The sequence below is a fragment of the Chiloscyllium plagiosum genome, chromosome 24, assembly GCF_004010195.1.
Source record: "Chiloscyllium plagiosum isolate BGI_BamShark_2017 chromosome 24, ASM401019v2, whole genome shotgun sequence".
NCBI lineage: Eukaryota > Metazoa > Chordata > Chondrichthyes > Orectolobiformes > Hemiscylliidae > Chiloscyllium > Chiloscyllium plagiosum.
The window spans coordinates 43,921,662-43,945,705 of NC_057733.1; the positions used below are offsets into that span (position 1 = coordinate 43,921,662).

The 24,044-nt window shown below is 40.9% G+C and overlaps 1 protein-coding gene across 1 annotated transcript; it reads right to left on the reverse strand.

The window, feature by feature from the left end:
* Positions 1-2,913: 2,913 nt before the first annotated feature.
* Positions 2,914-19,414, reverse strand: birc5a (baculoviral IAP repeat containing 5a). The gene is made up of 4 exons (XM_043714937.1): positions 18,830-19,414; positions 12,526-12,635; positions 7,843-7,960; positions 2,914-7,168 (listed from the first exon to the last, which is right to left on the reverse strand). Exons 1-4 carry the CDS (start codon positions 18,935-18,937, stop codon positions 7,076-7,078), a joined length of 429 nt encoding a protein of 142 aa, XP_043570872.1. The 5' UTR covers positions 18,938-19,414; the 3' UTR covers positions 2,914-7,075.
* Positions 19,415-24,044: the final 4,630 nt, after the last annotated feature.

Genomic DNA, 24,044 nt, shown 5'->3' on the forward strand with positions numbered 1-24,044 from the left:
AATTAGCAAGTTCACCCTAACTCCCATGTGATCTAACTTTATCAATTGGTCTACCATGTAGAACCTGTCAAAGGCTTTGCTAAACAATGTCTATCACTTTGCCCTCATCAATCGTCTTTGTTACTTCCTCAAAAATTCAGTCAAGTTTGAGAGACAATTTCCTTGATAAAACTACGCTGACTATCCCTAATCTTCCTTTGACTTTCTAAATGCATGTAAATACTATCTTCAGAAAACACCTCCAACAACTTACCCACCATTGTAGTCAGACTCACAGGTCTATAGTTCCCAAGATTCTCCTTACATCCCCCCCCTTAAACAAAAGCACAACATTAGCAACTCTCTAGTCATCTGGCACCTTAACCATAGTTCTAAATGATGCAAAATTTTCTGCAAGAGGCCCCGCAGCTTCCTTCCTACCACTTTCTGGAATATACTCAATCAGGTCCACCTCTATATTTTCTAAGACTTCCAACACTTCCTCTTCTGTAATGTGAACTGTTTTCAAAACGTCAATATTAATTTCGCAGAGTTCTCTAGCCTCTTTCTTTTTTCTCCACAGTAAAAACAGACAAAATATGTGAGACGATTTGTAGCTCGGGTGCTTGTTGTGGTTCTGTTCGCCGAGCTGGGAATTTGTGTTGCAGATGTTTTGTCCCCTATCTAGGTAACATCCTCAGTGCTTGAGAGCCTCCTGTGAAGCGCTTCTGTGATCTTTCCTCCGGCATTTGTAGTGGTTTGAATCTGCCGCTTCCTGTTGTCAGTTCCAGCTGTCCACTGCAGTGGTCGGTATATTGGGTGAACAGTGCCGTTACATCGAATGAGACCATGGTTTCTTCCTTGTCTATGTGTATATTTCTGATGATGTCCAAGACTTCCTGTGTTGACTGTATAGAGTGTCTGGATCCGCTGATCAGGTGTTTCAGTTTCTGCTGTAGTTCTTCAGCCAGTTTGTGTGATGGTGTCCCTGGTAGTGATACTATGGGTCTGAGTGGGATGTCTGGTTTGTGCACTTTAGGTAGTAAAGACAACACTACTATTATAGGACAAGCCAAACAGAGAACAGCCAGGGAATTCCTAGAAGCATGGCACTCATCCACAGATTCAATCAATAAGCACATCGACCTGGATCCAATATACCGACCACTGCAGCGGACAGCTGGAACTGACAACCGGAAGCAGCAGATTCAAACCACTACAAATGCCGGAGGAAAGATCACAGAAGCGCTTCACAGGAGGCCCCCAAGCACAGAGGATGTCACCTAGACAAGGGCCGAAACATCTGCAACACAAATTCCCAGCTCGGCGAACAGAACCACAACAGACAAAATATTCATTTTATGTTTCTCAAATTCCTGAGGTTCAACGCAGATGACTTATTTGATCTTTAAGAGACCCAACTCTCTCCAGTTATTCTTGACCTTAATGTACTTGTAGAATCTCTTTGGATTGTCCTTAACCTTATCTGCCATAGCTACCTAATATCTCCTCTTTGCCTTTCTGAACTCCCTCTTAAGGACGCTTCTTCACTCTTAATATTGGTCAAGAGATTCAAATTCTTAATATATAGCCTAGAAGAGAGCTGTAAAGGGTTTGATGGACCAAATGTCCACAATCAATGCTGTTATGACTCTACATAGAAATCGCCATCTTCTGAAAGTCAACCTTAAAATCATCCTTAATTTAAATGACATTAGGGATAGAGCAACAGTTTTGTCAGCCAGGTTGTTACCATTTCAATTCAGTAATCAAAAAATGAAGCCATGGGTTGGGTAAATCCTGAACATCAAGAAAGGTTGCAAGTGACTGTCAATTATGTTGAATAAAAATGATCAAAACAGAAACATCAAAAGGTACAACCAGCCCAGACAAAAATGACCAAGAATTCCATACTCATTTTCTTCATATCCTAAGATTTAAGCAGGAGATCCATTAAGTTCATTGATTATATGATGCAAATAGGCACGAAATAACATCGACATTTGTGGTGACGGGTTAAAGTCAGCAGTGAGAATTGCATTTAGAATAGTTTTCCCAATATCAAAAATCAGTTTTAAAAATGTTGCTTATGTTCACAGAAACATAGATAATTTATGTTCAACATCAACTATAAGACATTATTTACACAAGTGGAGGGCCAATTATTCAAGTCAGCATGAGCCTGGGTATCTTGAAACTTGCGACCAATAACACAAGTGGCATCCAAGAAAGTGCATCATCACTTGTTCATTCAAAGTGGAAAATTCCTATTATCATTTTTCCCGGTGACTATCAATAAGAAACAATACAATTTTTTGCAAAGCCTAGCATTTGTCAAAACGGCAAATTTGAATTCCATTAACTAATATCCAGTTTGCACAAGAAAATACTTATAATGAAACTATAGTTTTTATAGTTATTTCTGTCCCATACATCCAGTTCCATACTTATATTTCATATACTGCAATCAATTTTCTCTGACATTTTTGATCCATTTCCTTGCAATCATCTTCAGGTTGAAAAGAAATCTGATTCTAGAGAACTGGCTGCCTCTTGACATGCATATTGAGTTACAATTCAAAAGACTGATACCTGCATTAGAAAAGTACTGAGAAAAAAATAATTTTAGTGTTTTCGATCTTGGTTGTCAAGACATATTGCCTTCAATTCTATGGAATAAAGTTCTGTGAATTTATGCGAAAAAGAATTGGAGTACAATTTCTAAGAGCTAATTCTTGCAAAGACATATCACCCCCTTAATTAAGGCATTATCACAACGAAACTACACTTTTAAAAAGTACAAGCAGTTTTATGAACTCATTCAAATTGGTACTTTCCACGGTTGTCTAGATGGTTATTCACAGAATACTATTTTTTTAAAATGAAAGAACTATAGATGCTGGAAATCAGAAACAAAAACAGAAATTGCTGGAAAATCTCAGCAAGTCTGACAGCATCTGTGGAGAGAAATCAGAGTCAACGTTTTGGGTCCAGTGATCCTTCTTCAGAGCTTCACAGAATACATCAGTTTGGCCAAATTATGCCTTCAGTCGCCATCTAATAAATATATTCAATGATGAGAGTATTTTTTTTCACCCATCTGGTTAGCTCAAATTGGTGAATTCAATTATTGTTATTTAAGGAGCATAATGACAATGTTACTGGTTTAATAATTTAGAGATTCAGACTAATACTCTCACTTGATTATAAGAGCTCTTGCAGTACTGTAATAGTTTTTGTAACTCTGAGCAAGGAGGCCTCAGTTTGTATCTCAGCTGCTCCAGAAGTGGGTCATAACATTCATGGGGAGGTTGATTTAAAAAATAAAGCTCTCGGCTATGCATGATTCCAGACTCCGAAGCATTGTTGACTCTCAACTACCCTCACATAAGCTAGCAAACCAATTAGTTGTATTCAAAAAGTTTACCACTCTATTGGGTAGTTGGGAATTGGGAGTAAATGGATTCATGTCAACAATCTTGCATTGTGCAGGAATACTCCAGTTACAAATGCTAAATGGAATTGTCGGAATGAAAGTAGAGTAAGCTTTAGCTAACCTGTTAAGCATGCACCATTTGCAGCACAAATACAACACACCACCCTGTTCCATCATCCAATATGATTGTGATTGAACTTCAAAGCCACTTCCCAAGCTAATCCTCATACCCCTCAAATTATTTTGTGCCCAAAAATCCATTCATATATGGAAATATTAATTAAATTAGCTTTCACATCCTTCTGGAATAGAGAATTTCTCCACTTTCCTGAGTGGAGAAATTTCTCATCTCCACATATAAGTACTGTACAACCAGCCCTTCATCTGAAAATTAAGGCCCACAATTGTGGACTCTTTCCAAGAAAAACATTCTTTCAGAATCTATTAGTTTTTGTTTTGAGATTTTCAACCATTTTTGTTCATGAAACAATGTCTTGCTAAAGTGAAAGAGTGGTGGTTCTCTTCAACTTTAGTCAGTGTACGCTAATTACAATTTTTCCTGACAATTGTAGTCAGTGTTACAATTTTAAAAGCAGTTTTGATTGAGTTGTATGCTTTGTTCATTAGTATTAGTCCATTAAGTTTCAAAAATAGCAGTCAGAAACGGTCATGTCTTACAAAACAGGATATTCAATTAAGGCTGATTTAACAGACTGCTTTACTATATATTAAGATTCCTAATGGTTAACTGACTCCTCGTCACTTAAAACATTTTTCAATGGAAACAAATGAGCCAACTTTAGCATTTGACATGTAGAATAGAAAAGCAAATAGTAAGATCTTACCCAGCATACTTATGTGTCTTCTAGAGATTGTTAGCCACCATATGGATTTTCCTCTTTCCTCAACTCAATAGATGATGGGGTGAATAGCTTCATCAGTTAATTCTATTATTTTTAGTTTGTATTTGAATAATTATTTGATTCAGTCAGATCTTGAAACTCATTTTTGACTACATTGTCAACCATTTTCCTCCATAACCACACTGAAAGAAGTTTTTTTTCCTTTCTGGGATGGGGACAATATTGTTGTTTCTCATGCCTAATTGCCCTTTAACTGAGAGAGTCTTACTAGACCCATTTTCAAAGAATAGTTAAAAGTCAACCACTTTGCTGTGGCTCTGGAGTTATATGTAGGCTAGACCAATTTAAGGCTGCCAGATTTCCATCCCCAAAAGAAATCAATAAATAAGATGGGATTTTACAACAATTATGTCATCTTGCTTTATTCAAGTCTACACATTAATTTTTAAGGTACTGTTAGAGCTTGATTTAAGTGTGATTTGTGGCTTTTGGGTTTAGTAATCAGCACTTTAGCACCCCTTTTTGTCATGTAACTGGAGGTGAAACTCAAACATCTGGATAATTTAGATAGTATTGACTTCAAAATCCACTTATGAAGATTAGAATGAGAACTTAAAACATTTAAAAGATAGCTAACACAAAAACAGCTGAAAGCTCCAACTCAATCTTGATACCTTCACTTGTTTATCAAGTTACAATGTATTTCTTTAACTGGACTACTGTAGCAATCTTTTCCACAGTTTATGCAATATATCATAACATTGGCAGAAATTATACAGATTAAAATAAATGGCCAATTATGCAGTTTTGGTGGATCTCACTCATGGAGATTCTAACTCTGGTTATCTGCTTTAAATATAGAAGCAAGCTCTGAAGAAGGATCAATGGACCGGATACGTTAACTCTGATTTCTCTCCACAGTGCTGCCAGACCTGCTGAGATTTTCCAGCAATTTCTTTTTTAAATATGGAAGCCATACAGGAATTCTTAATGGTCTTGGTCCATTAATTTATTATAGGGCAATTTGACTTTTTTGTTCAGAGTACAAATTACAGCCAACAGCCATACAATCAGCTAAATTGTCCACTCCTGCTTCTAAACCATATCTTCATAAATGTATCAGTGACATCTTTGCCAAAGCAACACATTAAAAATTTCTTGGTAAAGTTACATGATAAAATCCCTCCACTTGTCATAATGCAATTATCAGAATTCTCCAGGCAGTCTCCAATTTATAAATGCTTGTACTTATGAACAAGAGCCCATACAGAAGTGTGTTAATTTTAAAAGATCCAACATACAAATTTCCTCATACTTATAACCAGCTATTTTATGTTTTACTCTATGGTGTTCAGATTTGCTTATAAAGAGACAATTTACACAAGAACAAACCCATTCGCAACCCAAGGACTACCTCAATAATCCAAGTGAAATAACGTAAAAGAATACCTGACAGAGAATATTAAGGAATAGTACACTATCCAGCTGTTCAAGCCTGTTCCAACTTTTAGTTAGGACATTGCTGATCAGGATCCTCACTCCATGTACCCATCTTGCTCCATGTGTTGACTCTTACCCAACAAAAAGTGAGTTTTCATTTGTTTTATTTAATTTCAAAAGTATTTGAATCAGAGTCTTCTTTACAATCTCAGCACTTAGCCCACTGTTATTTAAAGATTAAATCCTCACATATAAAAACAGATGGATAGTGTGATTTTGACAAGGATAATTGTGCCATAATTTAGGATAGTACAGTGAGTTACCAAATCACAGTTTCTGGAAAATAAAAAAAAACATGCATGTCAATTAATTCCTGAATGAGACATACAGCCAAGACTGTCTAGCTGAAAGTAGGGGCAAGTAGGTATGTGCTCTAATTGTTGCAGTCACTTTTTAAATAAAAACATGTTCAGAGATGTTATCACACACCTCGGGAGAAGGTGGGATTTGAACCTGGGGGCCTGCAAAGGTAGGGTCTCTACCACTACAAACTTTTTGCAGGCCCACACAGGGATCGAACCTGCAACCTTGACATTATTAGCACAAAACCTTAACCAACTCAGCTAACCAGCCACACAATAAGACTGAGTTATCATCAATTACACCTGCAAATATTTAAATCATTCTCTTGTCAGTCACAGTACAGGCCTGCAACACACAGTTCTTTACTCATCCATCTACACTCCTTGTCAAGAATGCGGAGAATAGTTGATTCAGTTGACAATTCAGCAGTAGATCCACAATATAAATACGTAGGTTTACAAAGCTTAGACCATTAATGCATTAAGAATCAAAACAGTCAAATCATCCACATTATGAATACAAGTCTTCTAAATCTTTACAAGGCAATAAATCCTTAAATAGCCCTAGATAAGTGTGACAGTGTTAGCAGTGAAATAAATGTAGATTGAAGATAGATGTGGTAAAGTGAAATAGCCATGACTCCAAAAATGGATCCCATCCCTCTGGAACAATTCTGCCTTAAGTCTCTTAACATTTCTGCTGATAGCAATGCCCTGCTTCGATAACAATACAATGACACATTAACTTAACCAGAATAGGAAAAGAAAATCAAAACCTACATAGTTTTGACTAAAGTAACAAGAAATCACTTTGTCTCGACATTTTACCTGGAAGGGATGGGACAAGGAACACCCCAGATGATAACAGACAATTCTAAAAGTATGCTGTACAATACATAGCCATAATCCTCAATTTGAGGGTTGTTTCAAAAGCTCAAATAAGTTGATCAGATTTCTCTCGAGGAAAGCACTTTTTAAAAAAAAATCTTGCATCACTAGCAATCTTTAGCAACAAAGTCTTCTATTGTGCTTCTTGTAACTTTTGCCTCTTGCTCGAACGACTGAATTCTTTCAGAGACTTGTTTCTTCTGAAAAAAAAATAAAGAGAGGTAACACACAATACAACTCATTCAGAGTCTAAACACAAAAATGGGACCAGGTGGTGGGGTGGTATGAGGAAAAAAAACTGGCCAAAACTAACTCGAATTGACTAACATGTAGAAACGTCATGTGTTCTGTACTTTTTTTTTAAAAATGCAAAATTGAGAGGAAGACTTCAACATGAATAACCAATTCAATATATAATTTAGAAATTATAGCCCATTCAATTACTCTAGATAGCATCAAAACTCTGCTCAAAGGGCTGTCCCCTTCTTTATTACAAAGACTATCACAAGTTATTGAGTAAGCAGTAATGTGAAGTTGAGACAATCAGATCAGTCAATATCTTACTAAATGAAACAGCAGACTGAATGGGCTGGCTGACTATCTGATCTGTTCCTAATTTGTCTTTTCTTCCAATTAAAAAATGGGAGTTAAGAACAGACGATTCGATATAAACATGGGATTTCTCCAATATACTTGCAGCAATGGATTCAAAAACATCAGTTCAGCATGAACCAACGATAGATATCTGCAGCTAAGAACTGGAGAAAGTCTCTTAAAAAAAGAACTGCTAGAGTAAACTTCATGCTTTTTATTCCCCATTTGGAGTTTACTGCATTAATTATAAATATCAAGTTAAATGCACGTATGAACTAACCATGATATTCTTTACTCTTTCCTTGTCCAACTTGAGAAACTCTTCTGTTGTTAAATCTTCAAATTTCTTCTTCAACAGGATGAAAGCACACTTTGAAGAATGGCTTTGATGTTCAACTCTAGGAATGAATGTGAAAGTTACATTTGTATCCTCTGTATGCACTTGCCCCCTAAAGTTCACTAGGCTAACATATGTCGTCCATCTCTAGTTGGCCTCGAGAAGGTAGAAATTAACTATCTTCTTGAACTGTTACAATCCATTTGCACCCACAATACCATTCAGGGGAGACTCCAGAATATTGACCTACCCACACCAAAGGAAACAATACATTTCAAAGTCAGGATGGTGAGAGGCTTGGAAGGGGATCTTGCAGGTGGTATGTTCGCATTCTATCTGCTACTAGCTTTGTCCTTCATGCTGGTGGTGATTATGAGTTTGGAAAATATTGACTCAGAGTCCTTGTGATTTTCTGCAGTGCATCTTGTTGATGGCGTACAGTGCTGCTACTAAGCATTAGTGGTGAAGGCACTGAATGTTTGTGGATGTAATGTCAATCAAGCAGGTTGTGTTGTGGATTGTGTAAAACTTCGAGTGCTGTTGGAGATTTACAGACCAGTCAGTCAGTCTTACGTCTGTGGTCAGCAAGGTTTTGGAAAGAATTAGATTAGATTAGATTACTTACAGTGTGGAAACAGGCCCTTCAGCCCAACAAGTCCACACTGACCTGCCGAAGCGCAACCCACCCATACCCCTACATTTACCCCTTTTAACGTAACACTACGGGCAATTTAGCATGGCCAATTCACCTGACCTGCACATCTTTGGACTGTGGGAGGAAACCGGAGCACCCGGAGGAAACCCACGCAGACACAGGGAGAATGTGCAAACTCCACACAGTCAGTCGCCTGAGTCAGGAATTGAACCCGGGTCTCTGACGCTGTGAGGCAGCAGTGCTGATAGGATTTATGACTATTTGGAAAAGCATATTGTGATTAAAGGCAGTCAGCATGGCTTTGAGAGGGGCAGAAATGCCTCACAAATCTTATTGAGTTCTTTGAGGAGGTGACAATTCAGGCCGACTAAGGCCAAGCAGTGTATGTGGTGTATATGGACTTCAGGAAGGCATTTGATAAGGTTCTCCATGGTAAGCTCATTCATAAAGTCAGGAGGTATGGGATACAAGATTTGGCTATCTGGATTCAGAATTGGTTGGATGACAGGAAGCAGAGTGTGGTTGTAGATGGAAAGTATTCTGCCTGGAGGTATCCTGTAGGGCTCTGTTCTATGCAGTTTTTATAAATGACTTGGATGAGGAGTTTGAGGGGTTGGTTAGTAAATTTGCAGATGACACAAAGGTTGGATACTATTGAGGGCTATTGCAGTTGCAGCATGACATAAACAGGATGCAGAGCTGGGTTGAGAAATAGCAGATGGAGTTCAACCTGGATAAATGTGAAGTAATGCATTTTGGAAGGTCGAACTCAAATGCTGAATATAAGATTAAAGACAGGATTCTTGGTAGTGTGGAGGGACAGAGGGATCTTGGTGTTCAAGTACATAGATCCCTCAAAGTTACCATCCAAACGGATAGGGCTGTTAAGAAAACATGTGGTATTTTGGCTTTCAGCAACAGGGGGATCAAATATTTTGCTACAGCTCTACAAGTCCCTGGTGAGACCACACTTGGAATATTGTGTACAGTTAAGGTTGCCCAACAGTAGGAAAGATACAGAGGCTTTGGAGAGGCTGCAAAGAAGGTTTACCAGGATGCTGCCTGGACGGGAGGGCTTGCCTAATGAAGTGAGGTTAACTAAGCTCAGATTTTTCTCACCAGAGAGAAGGAGAAAGAGAGGTGACCTGATCGAAGTATATAAGGTAATGAGAGGCATGGATAGAGTCAATAGCCAGAGACCTTTCCCTAGGGCAGGATTGACGGGCATGAGTTTTAAGATATTAGGAGAAAGGTATTGAGGAGACGTCAGAGGAAGGTTCTTTATGCAAAGAGTTGTAAATGCATGGAATACGTTGCCAGCGGTCATGGTGGAAGCAGAGTCATTAGGGACATTTAACCAACTGCTGGACATGCACATGGATGGCAGTGAATTGAGGGTAGCGTAGGTTAAGTTATTTTATTTTACATTGGGATTAATCCTTGGCACAACATTGTGGGCCAAAAGCCCTGTTCTGTGCTGTACTTTTCTGTGTTCTCTATGCTCATCCAGGCAACCGGTGATTATTCCATCACACTCCTGACTTGTACCTTGTAGATGCTGGGCAAGCTTCGGAGAGTCAGTAGGGTTGGTTGGTTGCTTGCTTGCTAGCTAGTTTCCACCTTGCTATGTAGCTGCACTACTTACATGGCTAGCCCAGTTCAGTTTCTAGCTAATGGTAACACCCTCAGAAATTGATAGTGAGAGAACTCAGAGATAGCAATGTTGTTGAATATCATAGGGAAATGGTTAGAATCTGGTTAGAGATGGTAATTGCTTGGCACTTTCATGGTACAAATGTTATTTACCATTGTCAATCAAGCATGGATATTGTCTAAATCTTTGTGCATTTGGACATGGACTGCTTCAACATTTAAAAAGCATCAAATGGTGCTGATCACTGCATAATCATCAGCAAATATTCCCACTTTCAACTTTATAAATGGAACGAATGTCACTGATGAAGTAGCTGAAGAGGTTTGGGCCTAAGATACTGCTGGGGAACTTATGCAGAAATTTCCTGGAGCTGAGATGATTATCCACCGTTAACCACAACCATTTTCTTTCATGCTCGGCAGACTACAATCATCAGATAGCTTTTTCCCTAATACCATCAACTTTAATTTTGCTGAGATTCCTAGATGTCACATTTGGTGAAATGCAGCCTTTTGTCAAGGGCAGTCACTCTTACCTCTGTAGTTTCATTCTTTTGTCCATATTCGAATCAAGATGCAACATGCTAAATATTTGAACTTAAGACTGGTTGGGCAAGTGGCTTTCGCAAAAGGGCATTAACTGAAGCTTTATTCAGTTTTACTCTCCACAGCCTGGCTGAGTATTACCAGCATCTTTTGTTTTTATTTAAAATGCTTAACAGTATTGATTGCACCATGATGGAAGATTTTTGCCCAAGTATCGATAGGAATGTTTTGTTAGTGCATAAGCTTGGAAAGGCAGCAAATCAGAATGTTGTAACCAGATTCCAGGTGTAATACCAATGTACGGTGATAAAATGAATTTTTAAGATCTTAACAAATGGAAGCAAGTTTTAACAGTAACCAATTTAACAAATGTAGAAAGCACAATACAATTCAATGCCAAAAAAGATTGGAAAACCAAGTGTCTTTGACAAAACTAAGCAATGTTTTAAGAAACCTCGGCAGAAGTCACAAGTCCACCATATTATAACTGGTCAAGATCTAATCATAAAAGGTGAGTTTGGTACATTCAGAAGAAAAAAAGACTAGCAATATGAAATGAGGTTCTTAAGAAGGATCTTTGCAGATAAACTGGTGGAGAAAGAATTAATGAAAAGCCACTGAGTAAGGCCAACAGAACAGAACTCTAATATCAAGACATGAAATGGAGATCCTCAGAAATATTATCAATGCAGGAGGCTGGAGAGCCAAACCACCAGAAGACTGGTTTAAAATAACCCCAACAAGATTGGTAACTGCTGTCATGGAAAGTTTGGAGAAATCATGGTTGCCTACACCTCTCAGCAATTAGCACTGCAGCAATCAGGGTATCCAGTAAGCATATCTTGCAGCAGAATGTTCATTGCAGCAACAGTTGCAAAAATGCATTTAAATAGGCTTTACAGCCTATTGTGCCAGTGTTAGAATACAAGGTAAATCAGAGCAGTACATGTGTCACATTGAATCATCAAAAAAGGCCATCCAGCCCATCAAGTCTGTACTGACCCTCTAAAGAGCATCCAATCCAGACCCCCACTGTCCACCCCACCCCATACCTCCACATGGTGTTTTTTACTATGGGTAACCCATCTAACTTACACATCCCTGGAGGAAACCTACGCAGACATGGGGACAATATGACAACTCCACACAGACAGTGCACCCAAGATTGGAGTCAAACCCAGGTCACTGGCACTGAGAGGAATCAATGTCAGCCACTGTGCTGCCCTGCTGAGTAGCATCAATACAGTTAAGTATTTTTCCATAATCATCACAGGTTTCAGATTTCCTTTAAAATAATTCCTGCACCAGAACTTGTAAAAATGGTAAAAACAAAAAAAAAATGGGATCACTTGAAATTAAATGGTGTTAGATTCCCATCCCTTGGTCTTTTCCTGGGAATAGGAAGTAACCAAATTCCCATTACTAAACACTTTGGTTACAACGCCTACTAGTTAAGGTATGAGACACTAAAAAGGTGCCTACATTAGTACATCAGCACTTCCTGGAATAGCTTCTCAGAGAAGCAAGTACCCAGAATTTTTGTATTTATCCTATGTATTATAGGTTGATCTATAATATGCAACCTTTAATAATTTATATACTGAATATTATTACATTGTTTTGTTTCTGTTAGCATCTGGTTTGTGTTACAATGGATGACAATTAGACATATTTTTCAGTGGTGCTGTTCCAAACACATAGGGAAAGTAAACAAACGTCCAAACACTAGGAGGAGAACATGCTAGAACTCAAGTACATAATTCATTACTTACAATGGTTCGTCTTGAGGTTCCCATCCTTCCAACTCCTTGTAGCAAAAGAAGCACTGAGCAACATCAGGACCATTCTCACTTGGGGTGTGAATAAAACCTGCTGCTGCCATCTGAAAGTAATACGACAAGCTTCAAGATAAAAAAAATTCACATTAACTTTTTATACTTAATTCAAATTAACTTAATTTGATGAGATCTAAGATGCAGGAACTGAGGCTGACTATTCAGCCCAGGGGAAAGTGAGGACTGCAGATGCTGGAGATCAGAGCTGAAAATGTGTGGCTGGAAAAGCGCAGCAGTCAGGCAGCATCCAAGGAGCAGGAGAATAGATGTTTCGGGCATTCCTGAAGAAGGGCTCATGCCCAAAACGTCAATTCTCCTGCTCCTTTATGCTGCCTGACCTGCTGCGCTTTTCCAGCAACACATTTTCAGCTCTGACTATTCAGCCCATCAAGTGAGAGATAAGACAGAGAAAAGCTAAGAATCCATAAATCTCACAAGTGAGATGGAAAAGTGATCAGACTAGCTATTCCTGTATTTTCAGGATATGCACAGCAGGTTTTAAAACTGTCAGCTCGGCTCACAGGGTAAACCCTCTCTCTCGAATTGCACACAATATAGAAACATAGAGGATAGGAGCAAAAGGAGGCCGTTTGGCCCTTCAAACCTGCTCCACCATTCATCACAGTCATGGCTGATTGTCCAATTCATTTGCGTAATCCTGCTTTCTCCCCATAACCTTTGATCGCATTCGCCCGAAGTGGCATAGCTAGCCGCCACCTAAATACATTCAACGTTTTTGCATCAACTACTTCCTGTGGTAATGAATTCCACAGATTCACCACGCCTTGGGTAAAGAAATGTCTCCTCATGTCCGTCCTAAATGGTCCACCCTGAATCCTCAGACTGTGACTGCTGGTTCTGGACACACCCACCATCGGGAACTTCCTCCCTGTATCTGCCCTGTCTCGTCCAGTTAGAACTTTATAACTGAGATACCCCCTCACTCATCTGAACTCCAGTGAAAACAATGCTAACCTAGTCAATCTCTCCTCATATATCAGTCCCGCCATCCCCGTAATCAGCCTGGTATACCTGATGCTTGAGTGTCGTATTGTCAAAGTTCTTTAGAGACATTCAACTTGCCTGTGTGGGCACAATTAAAAGGTCACAAGCCATTATTTGAACAGAGTTTGCCAGCATCTTCACCATGTAGACATTCAAAATTATACAAATGTTTCACAGTCCACTAACCACCAATTTTTGTGTTATCTGCAAACTTATTAACAATGCCTCCTTTGCAGTGGACCCAGCGCCAATCTTTGTGGCACACAATTGATCACTGGCCTCCAGTCTAAAAAACAATCCTCTACTACCACCCTCCTCCTATCTTCAAGACAGTTTTGCATCCAATTGGCTAGCTCCCTCGGAGTTCATATAGACAATGTCTGCCGCTCTGCCTTCAATCTTCTTTATCACCTTTTCAAAAATCTCAAGTTGGTGAGACATGATTTCCCACATAACAAGCCACATTGACTATCCCGAATCATTCCTTGCCTTTCCAAATGCATGTAGATTTTGTCCCTCAGAATCCCTCCAACAACTTATCCACCACTGAAGTCACATAATTTGCCTAAAAGTACCCTGGCTTTTCCTTAGTCTTTAAATAATAGCACCACATTAAGCCAACCTCAAGTCTTCTGGCACCTCACCCGCACCTGTCGATGATACAAATACAGTTTCGTTGTGGATATGTTCACCGGGTTGGAGAGTTGATTTGCAGATGTTTCATCCCCTGTCTAGATGACATCTTCAGGGCTCTTGTCAAGCATTGCTGTACTGTGTCTTCTAGAATTTATTTGGCTCTATTCCTGCTACTTCCAGTTGTTAGTTCTGGTTGTTCATTGTAATAGCCAGTGTATTGGGTTTACGTCTATGTACTTGCTGATTGAGTCTGTAGCACAAGTGCCACGCTTCTAGAAATTCTCTGGCTGGTCTTATGATCATCAAGCACAGGTCTAGTAGTTTGATTATGCAATCTTTGTTGACAGATTTGCCATTGTGCTCCTGTTTTGCTTCTCCAGAAGGTTGGCTATTGTCTCTCTGGCTAGAGTTTTTCAATTGAAATGAACAGTGCCATTACATCAAACGAGACCATTGCTTCATTCTTGTCAATATTTATGTTGTCTAGGAATTCTCGTGATGATTGTATGGAGTGTTTGGATCCGCTGATAAGATGTTTTAGTTTTTGTTGAAGTTCTTTTGCCAGTTTGAGAGATGTCCAAGAGGTTGGCGATTGTCTGTCTGGCACTGTTCACTTCAAATCCAACCCAAACTCTGGATCAGATACGCAGACAACTCTTTTGTTATCATTAAGAGAATGGAAATTGAGAACACGCACCAGATTATCAACACCATGCTCACAGGGATCAGATTTAGGAGTAGGAAACTAACAATCAACTGCCATGCTAGACGCAATGGTGGAAAGAACACAGAACGGTGAATGCACCACAGAAGTGTACAGAAAAGCCAGACACACTGACGAGGTCCTGAACTACAACAGCAACCACCCGATCACACAAAAGAGAAACTGCTTTAAGACCCTGTTCAAAAGGGCTACAACACATTGCAGCACTCCCAAGCTGCCAAAGGAAGAACACCTCTACAGAGTATTCACTAAGAAAGGATATCTGCACAACTTCATTCATAAATGTCTATCAGACAAACAACGCGACGAGGACATGCCACGACTTAACTCACTAGCCCGATACTTTACATAAAAAAAACCTCTGAACTGACAGCTAGATTTCTCTGACCACTGGGATTCATGACAGCCCATAAACTGACAGCCACACTCAGACAACTCACCAAGACAAAAGACCCTATATCGATCATGTGCAAGACAAACGTAACTTACAAGATTCCGTGCAAAGACTGCACACAACATTATACTGTATAGAGCAAACAGACAGACAACCAGCAATCAACAGCCACAAACACCAACTAGCCACTAACTAGCTGTCCCTAATAGCTACACACACAGGTGACAAGGACCACAAATTCAACTGAGACAACACAATGATCATAGGACAAGCCAAAGAGAGGACAGCTACAGAATTTCTAGAAGCATGGCACTTGTGCCACGGACTCCATCAAAAAGCACACAGACCCAAACCCAGTACACCAGCTACTGTAATGAGCAACCAAACCGACAACCAGAAGCAGCAGGAATAGAGCCAAATAAATTCCAGAAGAGACAGTACAACAGTGTTTCACAGGAGCACTGAAGTACTGAAAATGTCACCTAGACTGGTCTGAAAATCAACTTTCCCGCTCAGTGAATGTACACATAACTATGACAACTGGCACCCAAGTTACAAATCTTTACACAAACTTGAATGACACAAATATCTCAGCAAGGGGCCCAGGAATCTCTTTCCTAGCTACCCATAAAGTTCTGGGAAACACCTGATCAGGTCCCAGGGATTTGTCTATGTTTATACATTTTAAGACCTCCAGTACTTCCTATTCTGTAATATGAATTTCTTTCAAGACATCACTATTAATTTCCCCAAGTTCCCTAGCTTCCATGTCCTTCTCCACAGTAAATACTGAAAGGAAATATTTGTTTATTATCTCACCCATTGCCTGTGGTTCCACACAAACAGCCACATTGATCTGTAGGAGCCACATTGTCTCCCGAGTTACTCTTTTGCCCTTAACATACTTACAGCATCTCTTTGGATTCTCCTTAATTCTATTTGCCAAAGCCACCTTAAGTTTGTTTTTCCCTCTTCTGATTTTCCTTTTAAGTAGACTCCTGCAGCCCATAAAATCCTCTCCAGATTCACTCAACCCCAACTGTCTATACCTGACACATGCTTCTTTCCTTTTCTTGACCAGAGGCTCAATTTCTTATCATCCAGTATTCCCTATACTTACCAGTCTTGCTCTTCATACCAATAGGAAAATAATGTCTCGAAACTCTCATAGCCTCATTTTTAAATGCAACACACTTCCCAACATCCCCTTATCCGTGAACAGCCTCTCCTAATCAACTTTTAAAAGTTCTGTCTAATACCATCAAAATTGGCCTTACTCAAACTTAGAACTTTAACTTTTTTATATCCTTTTCTATAACTACTTTAAAACTAATAGAATTATGATCACTTGCTCCAAAGTGCTTGCCAACTGACACCTCAGTCACTTGGCCCTGCCTTATTTCCCAACAGAAGGTCAAGTATTGCTCCTTCTTTGGTAGGTATAGCCATATATTGAAGAGAAGTTTCTTGTACACACTTAATTTCCTCCCCATCCAAGAACAATCTCCCTGGAATATCCTCAATAAGTAAAATGGTAATGTTATTCCTAACCAAAACCACCACTTCCCCTCCTCCTCTCTTGCTTCCTTTTCTATCCTTGCTATAGCATCTACACCCTGAAACATCAAGCTACCAGTCCTGTCCCTTCCTGAGCCATGTTTCTGTAATAGCTATGATATCCCAGTCCCATGTTCTCAACCATGCTCTACGTTCATCTGCCTTATGTCAGGCTTCTTGCATTGAAGTAAATGCTGTTTAATTTATCTTATCTGAGATATATGCTGTTTAATTTATCTTATCTTATCTAAGTTTTCTCTTATCTGTCTTGACTATTTAATCTGTTCCCCTTGTCTACTGTACCAGCCTCAGCCTTTCCTCACTATCACTTTGGTTCTCACCCACATCACTCTAGTTTAAAGCCTCCCAAATAGCACCAGTAAATCTCCCTGTAAGGATATTGGTCCCCTTCTGATTCGGATGGAATTTGTCCCTCTTAAACATGCCATTCTACCCCTGAAAAGATCCCAATTGCCCAAAAGGTGAATCCTTGCCCTGCATCAGCGGCCCAGCCACGCATTCATCTGCTCTATCCTGCTAATCCTACACTCACTAGCACATGTAGTAGTCCAGATATTGCTACCCTCAATGACCTATTTTTTTAACCTCCTGCCTAGTTTCCTATATTCTCTCTGCAGAACCTCATGCTTTTCCCAACCTATGTTGTTGACAACACGCACTGCTGGTCACTCTCCCCTTTCAGAATATACTGCATCGTCTCAGAGACATCCTTGACCTTGGCACCTCAGAAGCAACACACCACTCCTGACATCTGGCTGACGTTGCAGAAACATTTGTCTGTGCCCCAGACTAGTGAGACCCCCTACTGCAATCTGACATAGCCCTGTTTAAGTAGAGCCAGTCATGATACCAGAAACCTGGCTGTCAGTACTATACTCCTGAGAGGCCATTCTCCTTCACAGTACAGAATCATAGAATCCCTACAGTGTGGAAACAGGCCATTTGTCCCATAAAGTCCACACTGACCCTCCAAAGAGTAATCCACCCAAAACCATTTCCTTACCCTATTACTCTACATTTATCCCTAATGCACGCAACCTACACATCCCTGAACACTATGGGCAATTTAGCATGGCCAATTCACCTAACCTGCACATCTTTGGATTGTGAGAGGAAACCAGAGTACCTGGAGGAAAAGCACACAGACATGGGGAGAAAATGCAAACTCCACATAGACAGACAGTCACCCAAGGCTGGAATTGAGCCTGGGTCCCTGACGCTGTGAAGAAGCAGTGCTAACCACTGAGCCACCGTGCCACTCACTGAAGTCAATGCAAACCTGTATACCTGTCTGAAATGTGGACAGTCACCGGAGACTCCTACCAATCCTAGTGGTCAACCACCTACCTGACTGTATCTGCAGTGACTCCACCTTTCTGAAACAGCAATCCATCACACACCCCTTGCTGTTGTAACCTCCTCATTGTCTCTAACTGCCACTCCAACCCATCAAATGAATAGGAAAGGTTTAGAGGGGTATGGGCCAAATGGGACTAGATCAGATTGGGATGTCTGGTCCTGGATTAGTGGTGCTGGAAGACCACAGCAGTTCAGGCATCATCCGAGGACAGGCAAAATCAGACGAGTTGGATCAAAGAGTGCTGTGATGACAGAATACTGTGCCCGAACTTGCCTCAATTACAGCCATGCTTCTAGAAGGGAACGTAACTGAGATTATTACTACAGTTTTTAAACTGCAACACGATATGAGGCTACCCCACCAAAAGCAATAACATTTTCACATTTTAGCTCTTTAATCTCTAAAAATGTGGAAACGGTGCAATGTCATTACCTGACAATTCTCTCAAAGGGAGTATAGAAAACAAATTGAAAGCGAAGTTAGTGACTAAAACCAATTCTCCCACATCCCCACAAGCCATCCAATCTTCCCCTTCCCCACTCACATTCTCCGGAGTGCACACGCAATCATTGGTGAAGGGCCAGTTCTTAAAGGTGTCCAGGCGCTCCTGGTAGTAGTAGTATTTTCGATGCTGTTGCAGGAAAACCTCCATCGTGAGGACTCCCGGTGAGGGAGAGAAAAGGATATCTCGGTGACGGTTCCCGATTAGGGCGATTGGGGGGGGGCTAGTATCTCTGGATGACGGTTCCCAGTACAGGACGAGGAATCTCTCGGTCACGGTTCCCTTTGGGGGCGGAGGTGGGAATTGTCAATGACGGTTCCCGACGGAGGATGATCTCTCGGTGACGGTTCCCGATGGAGGGGGAGGAGTGGAAAGTCTCTCTGTAACAGCACCCGCTGGGGATCGAGACGGGGGTGGGGGGGGGAGGGAGCTCTCCCAGGGACGGTCAAAAATCGCGATCGCGCGCTGTAACCGCCAACAAATTCAAACACAGTGACCGTTGCGGTCACGCGCCGACTTTCCTGGCGCCTATTGGTGGAAATCCCAGTGGCGTCAGGATTTCAGTCACGTGCTGAAGAAGGTTCTTTCTTTGGCGGGCAGCAGTAACTGCATTTAGGTAGCGTCTTTCAGTTAATAGGGCAATGCCTTTGTTTGACATACACATAACATCTAATGGCTAATTTACACCATAAACGGGAAATTAATCGTTTTGTGTGATCAATGTTGTGCAAATCATGAGGCTATTGCTTTACATTTGAGTTGCCCTTGGATATTCTCTGGGATAGACGCACCTGGGGAGATAGGACGTCAACTCGCAGAACGTCCCAGAGAACATCTCTGGGACACACGCACCAAATAAACCCACCGCCCTGTGGTTGACCACTTCAACTCCCCCTCCCACTCCACCAAGGACATGCAAGCCCTGGGCCTCCTCCACCGCCAAATCTAAGCCAACCAATGTCTGGAGGAAGAAAGCCTCATCTTCTCCCTTGGGACTGTAAGAAATGGGCAAGTGTGTTGTTTTTGCAGATATAGAAAAGCAAGAGTGTGTATGTGCAGAAAAGGGCTACAGGGAAAAATATCAGCTAGGCAAGCATTAGGGAAATGTATCTTTATCTTTATAATTGTGGATAATTGAATACTAACTTTAGGGCAGAATTATTAAAGCAAATAGTTTCATTCATCATAATGTTTAAAATAATTTAGTCTCAGCAAAATAGCTGAGATAGCTGAAACGCATAAACTAGGCAAGAAAAGATACATTGTCAAAACGTATGTTCAGGAATGGAATGTACCTGTGAACAATGGAACATGTTACAAGCAAAGTAAAAGAACATCAAGATACAAGTTTAGCCTTATGTCAGCACTTACAGAGGGAAAGTTTGCCAGCTTGGAGAAAAGGGGGCAATAAGGGCGGAGCGCAGCTGGGTAGTGGTAGAATACAATAAGAAAGATTGGGTAATGTAAGAGTTGGGAGAGATGACCTCACGCAGCTCAAAAGTATAACTGTGTACTAGTTTGAATGTTCGTTGCTCATTTGCTTCTGCATTTGATGCCCTTGCAAGATCGTAGAATAAATTGTCTTGTTTCCAGTTTGGTGGTCTCGTCTAAATTTTATTAAACTTGTTTATAACAGATCTCGTCCCGGGATCCCAATCTCTGGTGGCTCGGCATTTTTGGGAAAACGGAGAAGGTGCACCTCGCTGATTTCGGTGGTCTCTAGTTTCCCTCCTTGCCGCGGCAGCTTGGGTGAGCATGATCCGGACTGGGAGACCCTGGAAACAAGACGGGCAGACACAGCGGGTTCGGTTGGGTAACTCTTGTGATGCACAAGACCCGGGTAAGAAAGGTCTTAAAAGATTTATCCGGGCAACCGGGGTAGGCAGCGGTATTTGCTGCCAGTTGGATTTGGGGAACCAGGGTTCCGGGCGACCAGGGTTGGTAGCAGTAGTTGCTGCCAGGTGGATACATCTGGGAGACCGGCAGCGGTATTTGCTGCCAGGTAGATGTGTCCACGTATCCAGGCGACCGGGGTAGGTACCGGTAGTTGCTGCCAGTTGGATATATCCGGGTGACCAGCAGCGGTAGTTGCTGCCAGATGGATATATCTGGGGAACCGGGGTTCTGGACGACCGGGTTAGGCGAATCCAGTCGACCAGGGTAGGTAGCGGTAGTTGCTGCCAGTTGGATATATCCGGGTATTGCCGCAGGACGGGGCGCGCTGAAACGACCAGGTAACTGTGCACAGACCAAGGTAAAGAAAATGGACCTTTAAGTATTGCCTTGGTGGTCGGGGACGTACGAGAAGTACGGGAAATTGGCAACATATAAAATAAAGTATTTAATTGGCTAGATTAATCTGACGAGTAAGGTGTCTACCTGATTCGATCACCCAGCCTTAGACCGGTTGTTAAGAGGGGAAATCCCCCATGCGAAGGTCAGGACCCTGAAGTGGGTGTGGAAGAAGGTGACACCGGACCTCAGTAAGGTTAATTAAATTACATAAAGAAACGGCCGACTACTGAGGGTACACTTCGTAACTAACTTATGGCCAGATATCCAGAAAAATATTCAAAAGCTAGACGAGTCGTTGCAGGAAGCTCAAAGTGTCTGTGAGATACGGTGTATGCGTTTGTGTGTGTGTGTGAATGAGAGAGAGAGAGAAAAGAGCTGTACAGCCAGTAGGAAGTTTAACCCTTTGTGATTCAATTTGAATGCACATTTGTTTGTTGGTGATTGAATGTTTGTGCTTTGTTCCCTGGAGCTTGAGATCCGGGACTGTTTTGAATCTGATTTCTATTATGGAAATTTTAACATGATTTCTTTTAAGGTTAAGGATTTTACAGATTATGAAATAAAATGTTAACTCCTGCTCTTTTTTCAGGTCATGACTGCCTTACTATCAGTTTCTAACTAATCTCTTTTATCCTTACATAAAAACGATTTACGGAGGACAGTTGAAGTTTTAACTTGAATAGACAAATCCTTTTTCAGGCGGCTCTGGTTACTTCACGACCTATAGCATTGTAATTGAGCAATGACTGGTTAGGACTACTTGGGAAGACTAGTTTTGGATTTGAATTGCGGGATTGGAACCGGGTGATTGTGGTGGATTTCAGAGTTGGGAACTGTGTGCATTTTGCATTTTGAATATTAAACACAATGAATGAATTTGTAATATATAAGTGTGTATTTGCAGGTGGGATTCCAAAGTGTATAGTTAGGAACGGGCTTTAGGGTTGGACAGGCTTGAAATGATGGATTATATTTGAGATTACAGAGAGCAAGAAATATTGCAAAAAAAAAACAAGGTCTAAACAAAACATTGGGTGATGAGGAATGGCCATGGGTTGGCCCTGGGGCTGTTCAGTTGGTTAAATCGGCTCAGCAATTGATCTGGCAGCGTAGCATGAGGAGCAGAAACAGAGGGCAAAATGATGGTGGCCACGGTTGATGAGGTAATAGAGAAGGACGAGACTAGAAGGAGAGGGAGGCCGGATTGGTGGCGGGCAGCATGTTGAAAATAAAGGGAGGAGAAGGGATCGGGGAGGAGATGTTAAGCGGTCTGGTAGACAGGAACAAGGATCAAAGTGGAAATCCCCACAGGCCGGATGTTATTACTGTGGAAAGACATGTCACTTTAAGAGAGAGTGTCCAGATCCGAAAAACAAAGTAAAGGCAGTGCCATTTATGAACCTTGATGAAAAATAGGGGTGTCAGGAGTTCCTGTCCCCGGGGACCCACCAGGAACCCTTGATAAATTTAAAGGTGTGACCTTACAAAGAGGACGTAGTTTTCCTAGTCGATACGGGGGCAGCAAGGTCATCTTTAAATTTTAAGCCCAAGGGAGTGGGAATGAAAAAGTTAATTGGATTATGGCAACAGTTTTGTGATGAGAGGCACGAAGAATCAGTTTTGCACTCACGACGAGATATTGCCACCAAATTGGGCAAGGTCATCTTTAAATTTTAAGCCCAAGGGAGTGGGAATGAAAAAGTTAATTGGATTATGGCAACAGTTTTGTGATGAGAGGCACGAAGAATCAGTTTTGCGCTCACGACGAGATATTGCCACCAAATTGGGGATTGAATTAACTGCAAATGGTGCTATGGAATCTGTTGAGGTTCTTAAAAATGAATGTGCTCGAGCAAAACAGAAACAGAATGAGAAGTCACAAGTGACTGGTAAACAAACAGAACTGCGCGATTACAGTTGTTAAAATGTTTTAGTCACTTGTCACATTTCCACCCTGAATTATATAATATATATAATTAATCATTAATATTTATAATAAATCAATTGTGTTAGCCTGAGTCAATATTAATTGGCAGGATTCCTTCACACATTCTCAGTGTTTCTGTCGTATTGATTCATGGTTAATTTAAAACACGACTGCATTAATTCATTGTTAATTAAAGAATGGAAAGCTACATTACTGGCCAGAGTGTGTGCAGGCAGTGGCAGCAACAGTCTTATTAGTAGAGGAGAGTCGGAAACTTACTTTTGGGGGAGCCTTAATAGTCAGCACCCCTCATCAGGTACGGACCATACTAAATCAGAAAGCAAGACGATGGCTCATAGACTCTAGGATCTTGATATATGAGACAATCTTAATAGAGCAGAATGACCTTGTGTTAGTCACAGACAGTTGCTTGAATCCAGCTGCATTTCTGTGGTGGGGAGAGGGGGGTGGCCTTTGGCAATCCAGAACACGGCTGCCTTGATATTATTGAATATCAGACTAAAGTGTGAATGGACTTAAGAGACGTACCGTTGCATGCGGGAGTTCAGTTGTTTATCGACGGGTCCTCCCTGATAATTAAGGGTAAAAGGCACAATGGACATGCTGTAATAGACGGAATAGAGGGAAGCGTTATCGAGGCTGAAAGACTGCCTAACGGCTGGTCAGCCCAAACTTGTGAACTCTATGCCCTAGAAAGAGCTCTCAGAACCTTAGAAAACAAAAAAGAACGATATATACAGACTCCAAATATGCGTTTGGAGTGGTACATACCTTCGGAAAAATTTGGCAAGAAAGAGGATTGATAAATAGCAGAGGAAAAGAACTAGCTCATGAGAAATTGATAAAACAAGTGCTGGAATCCCTGTTACTCCCGAGAGAAATAGCGATAGTTACATCAGAAGGGGAATGAACCAGAAGTAAGAGGAAATAGACTGGCCGATGAGGTAGTTAAAGAAGCGACCCTGAATCCACAAGGAGCAGTGATATACTCCCTAATACCTACAATTTCAGATC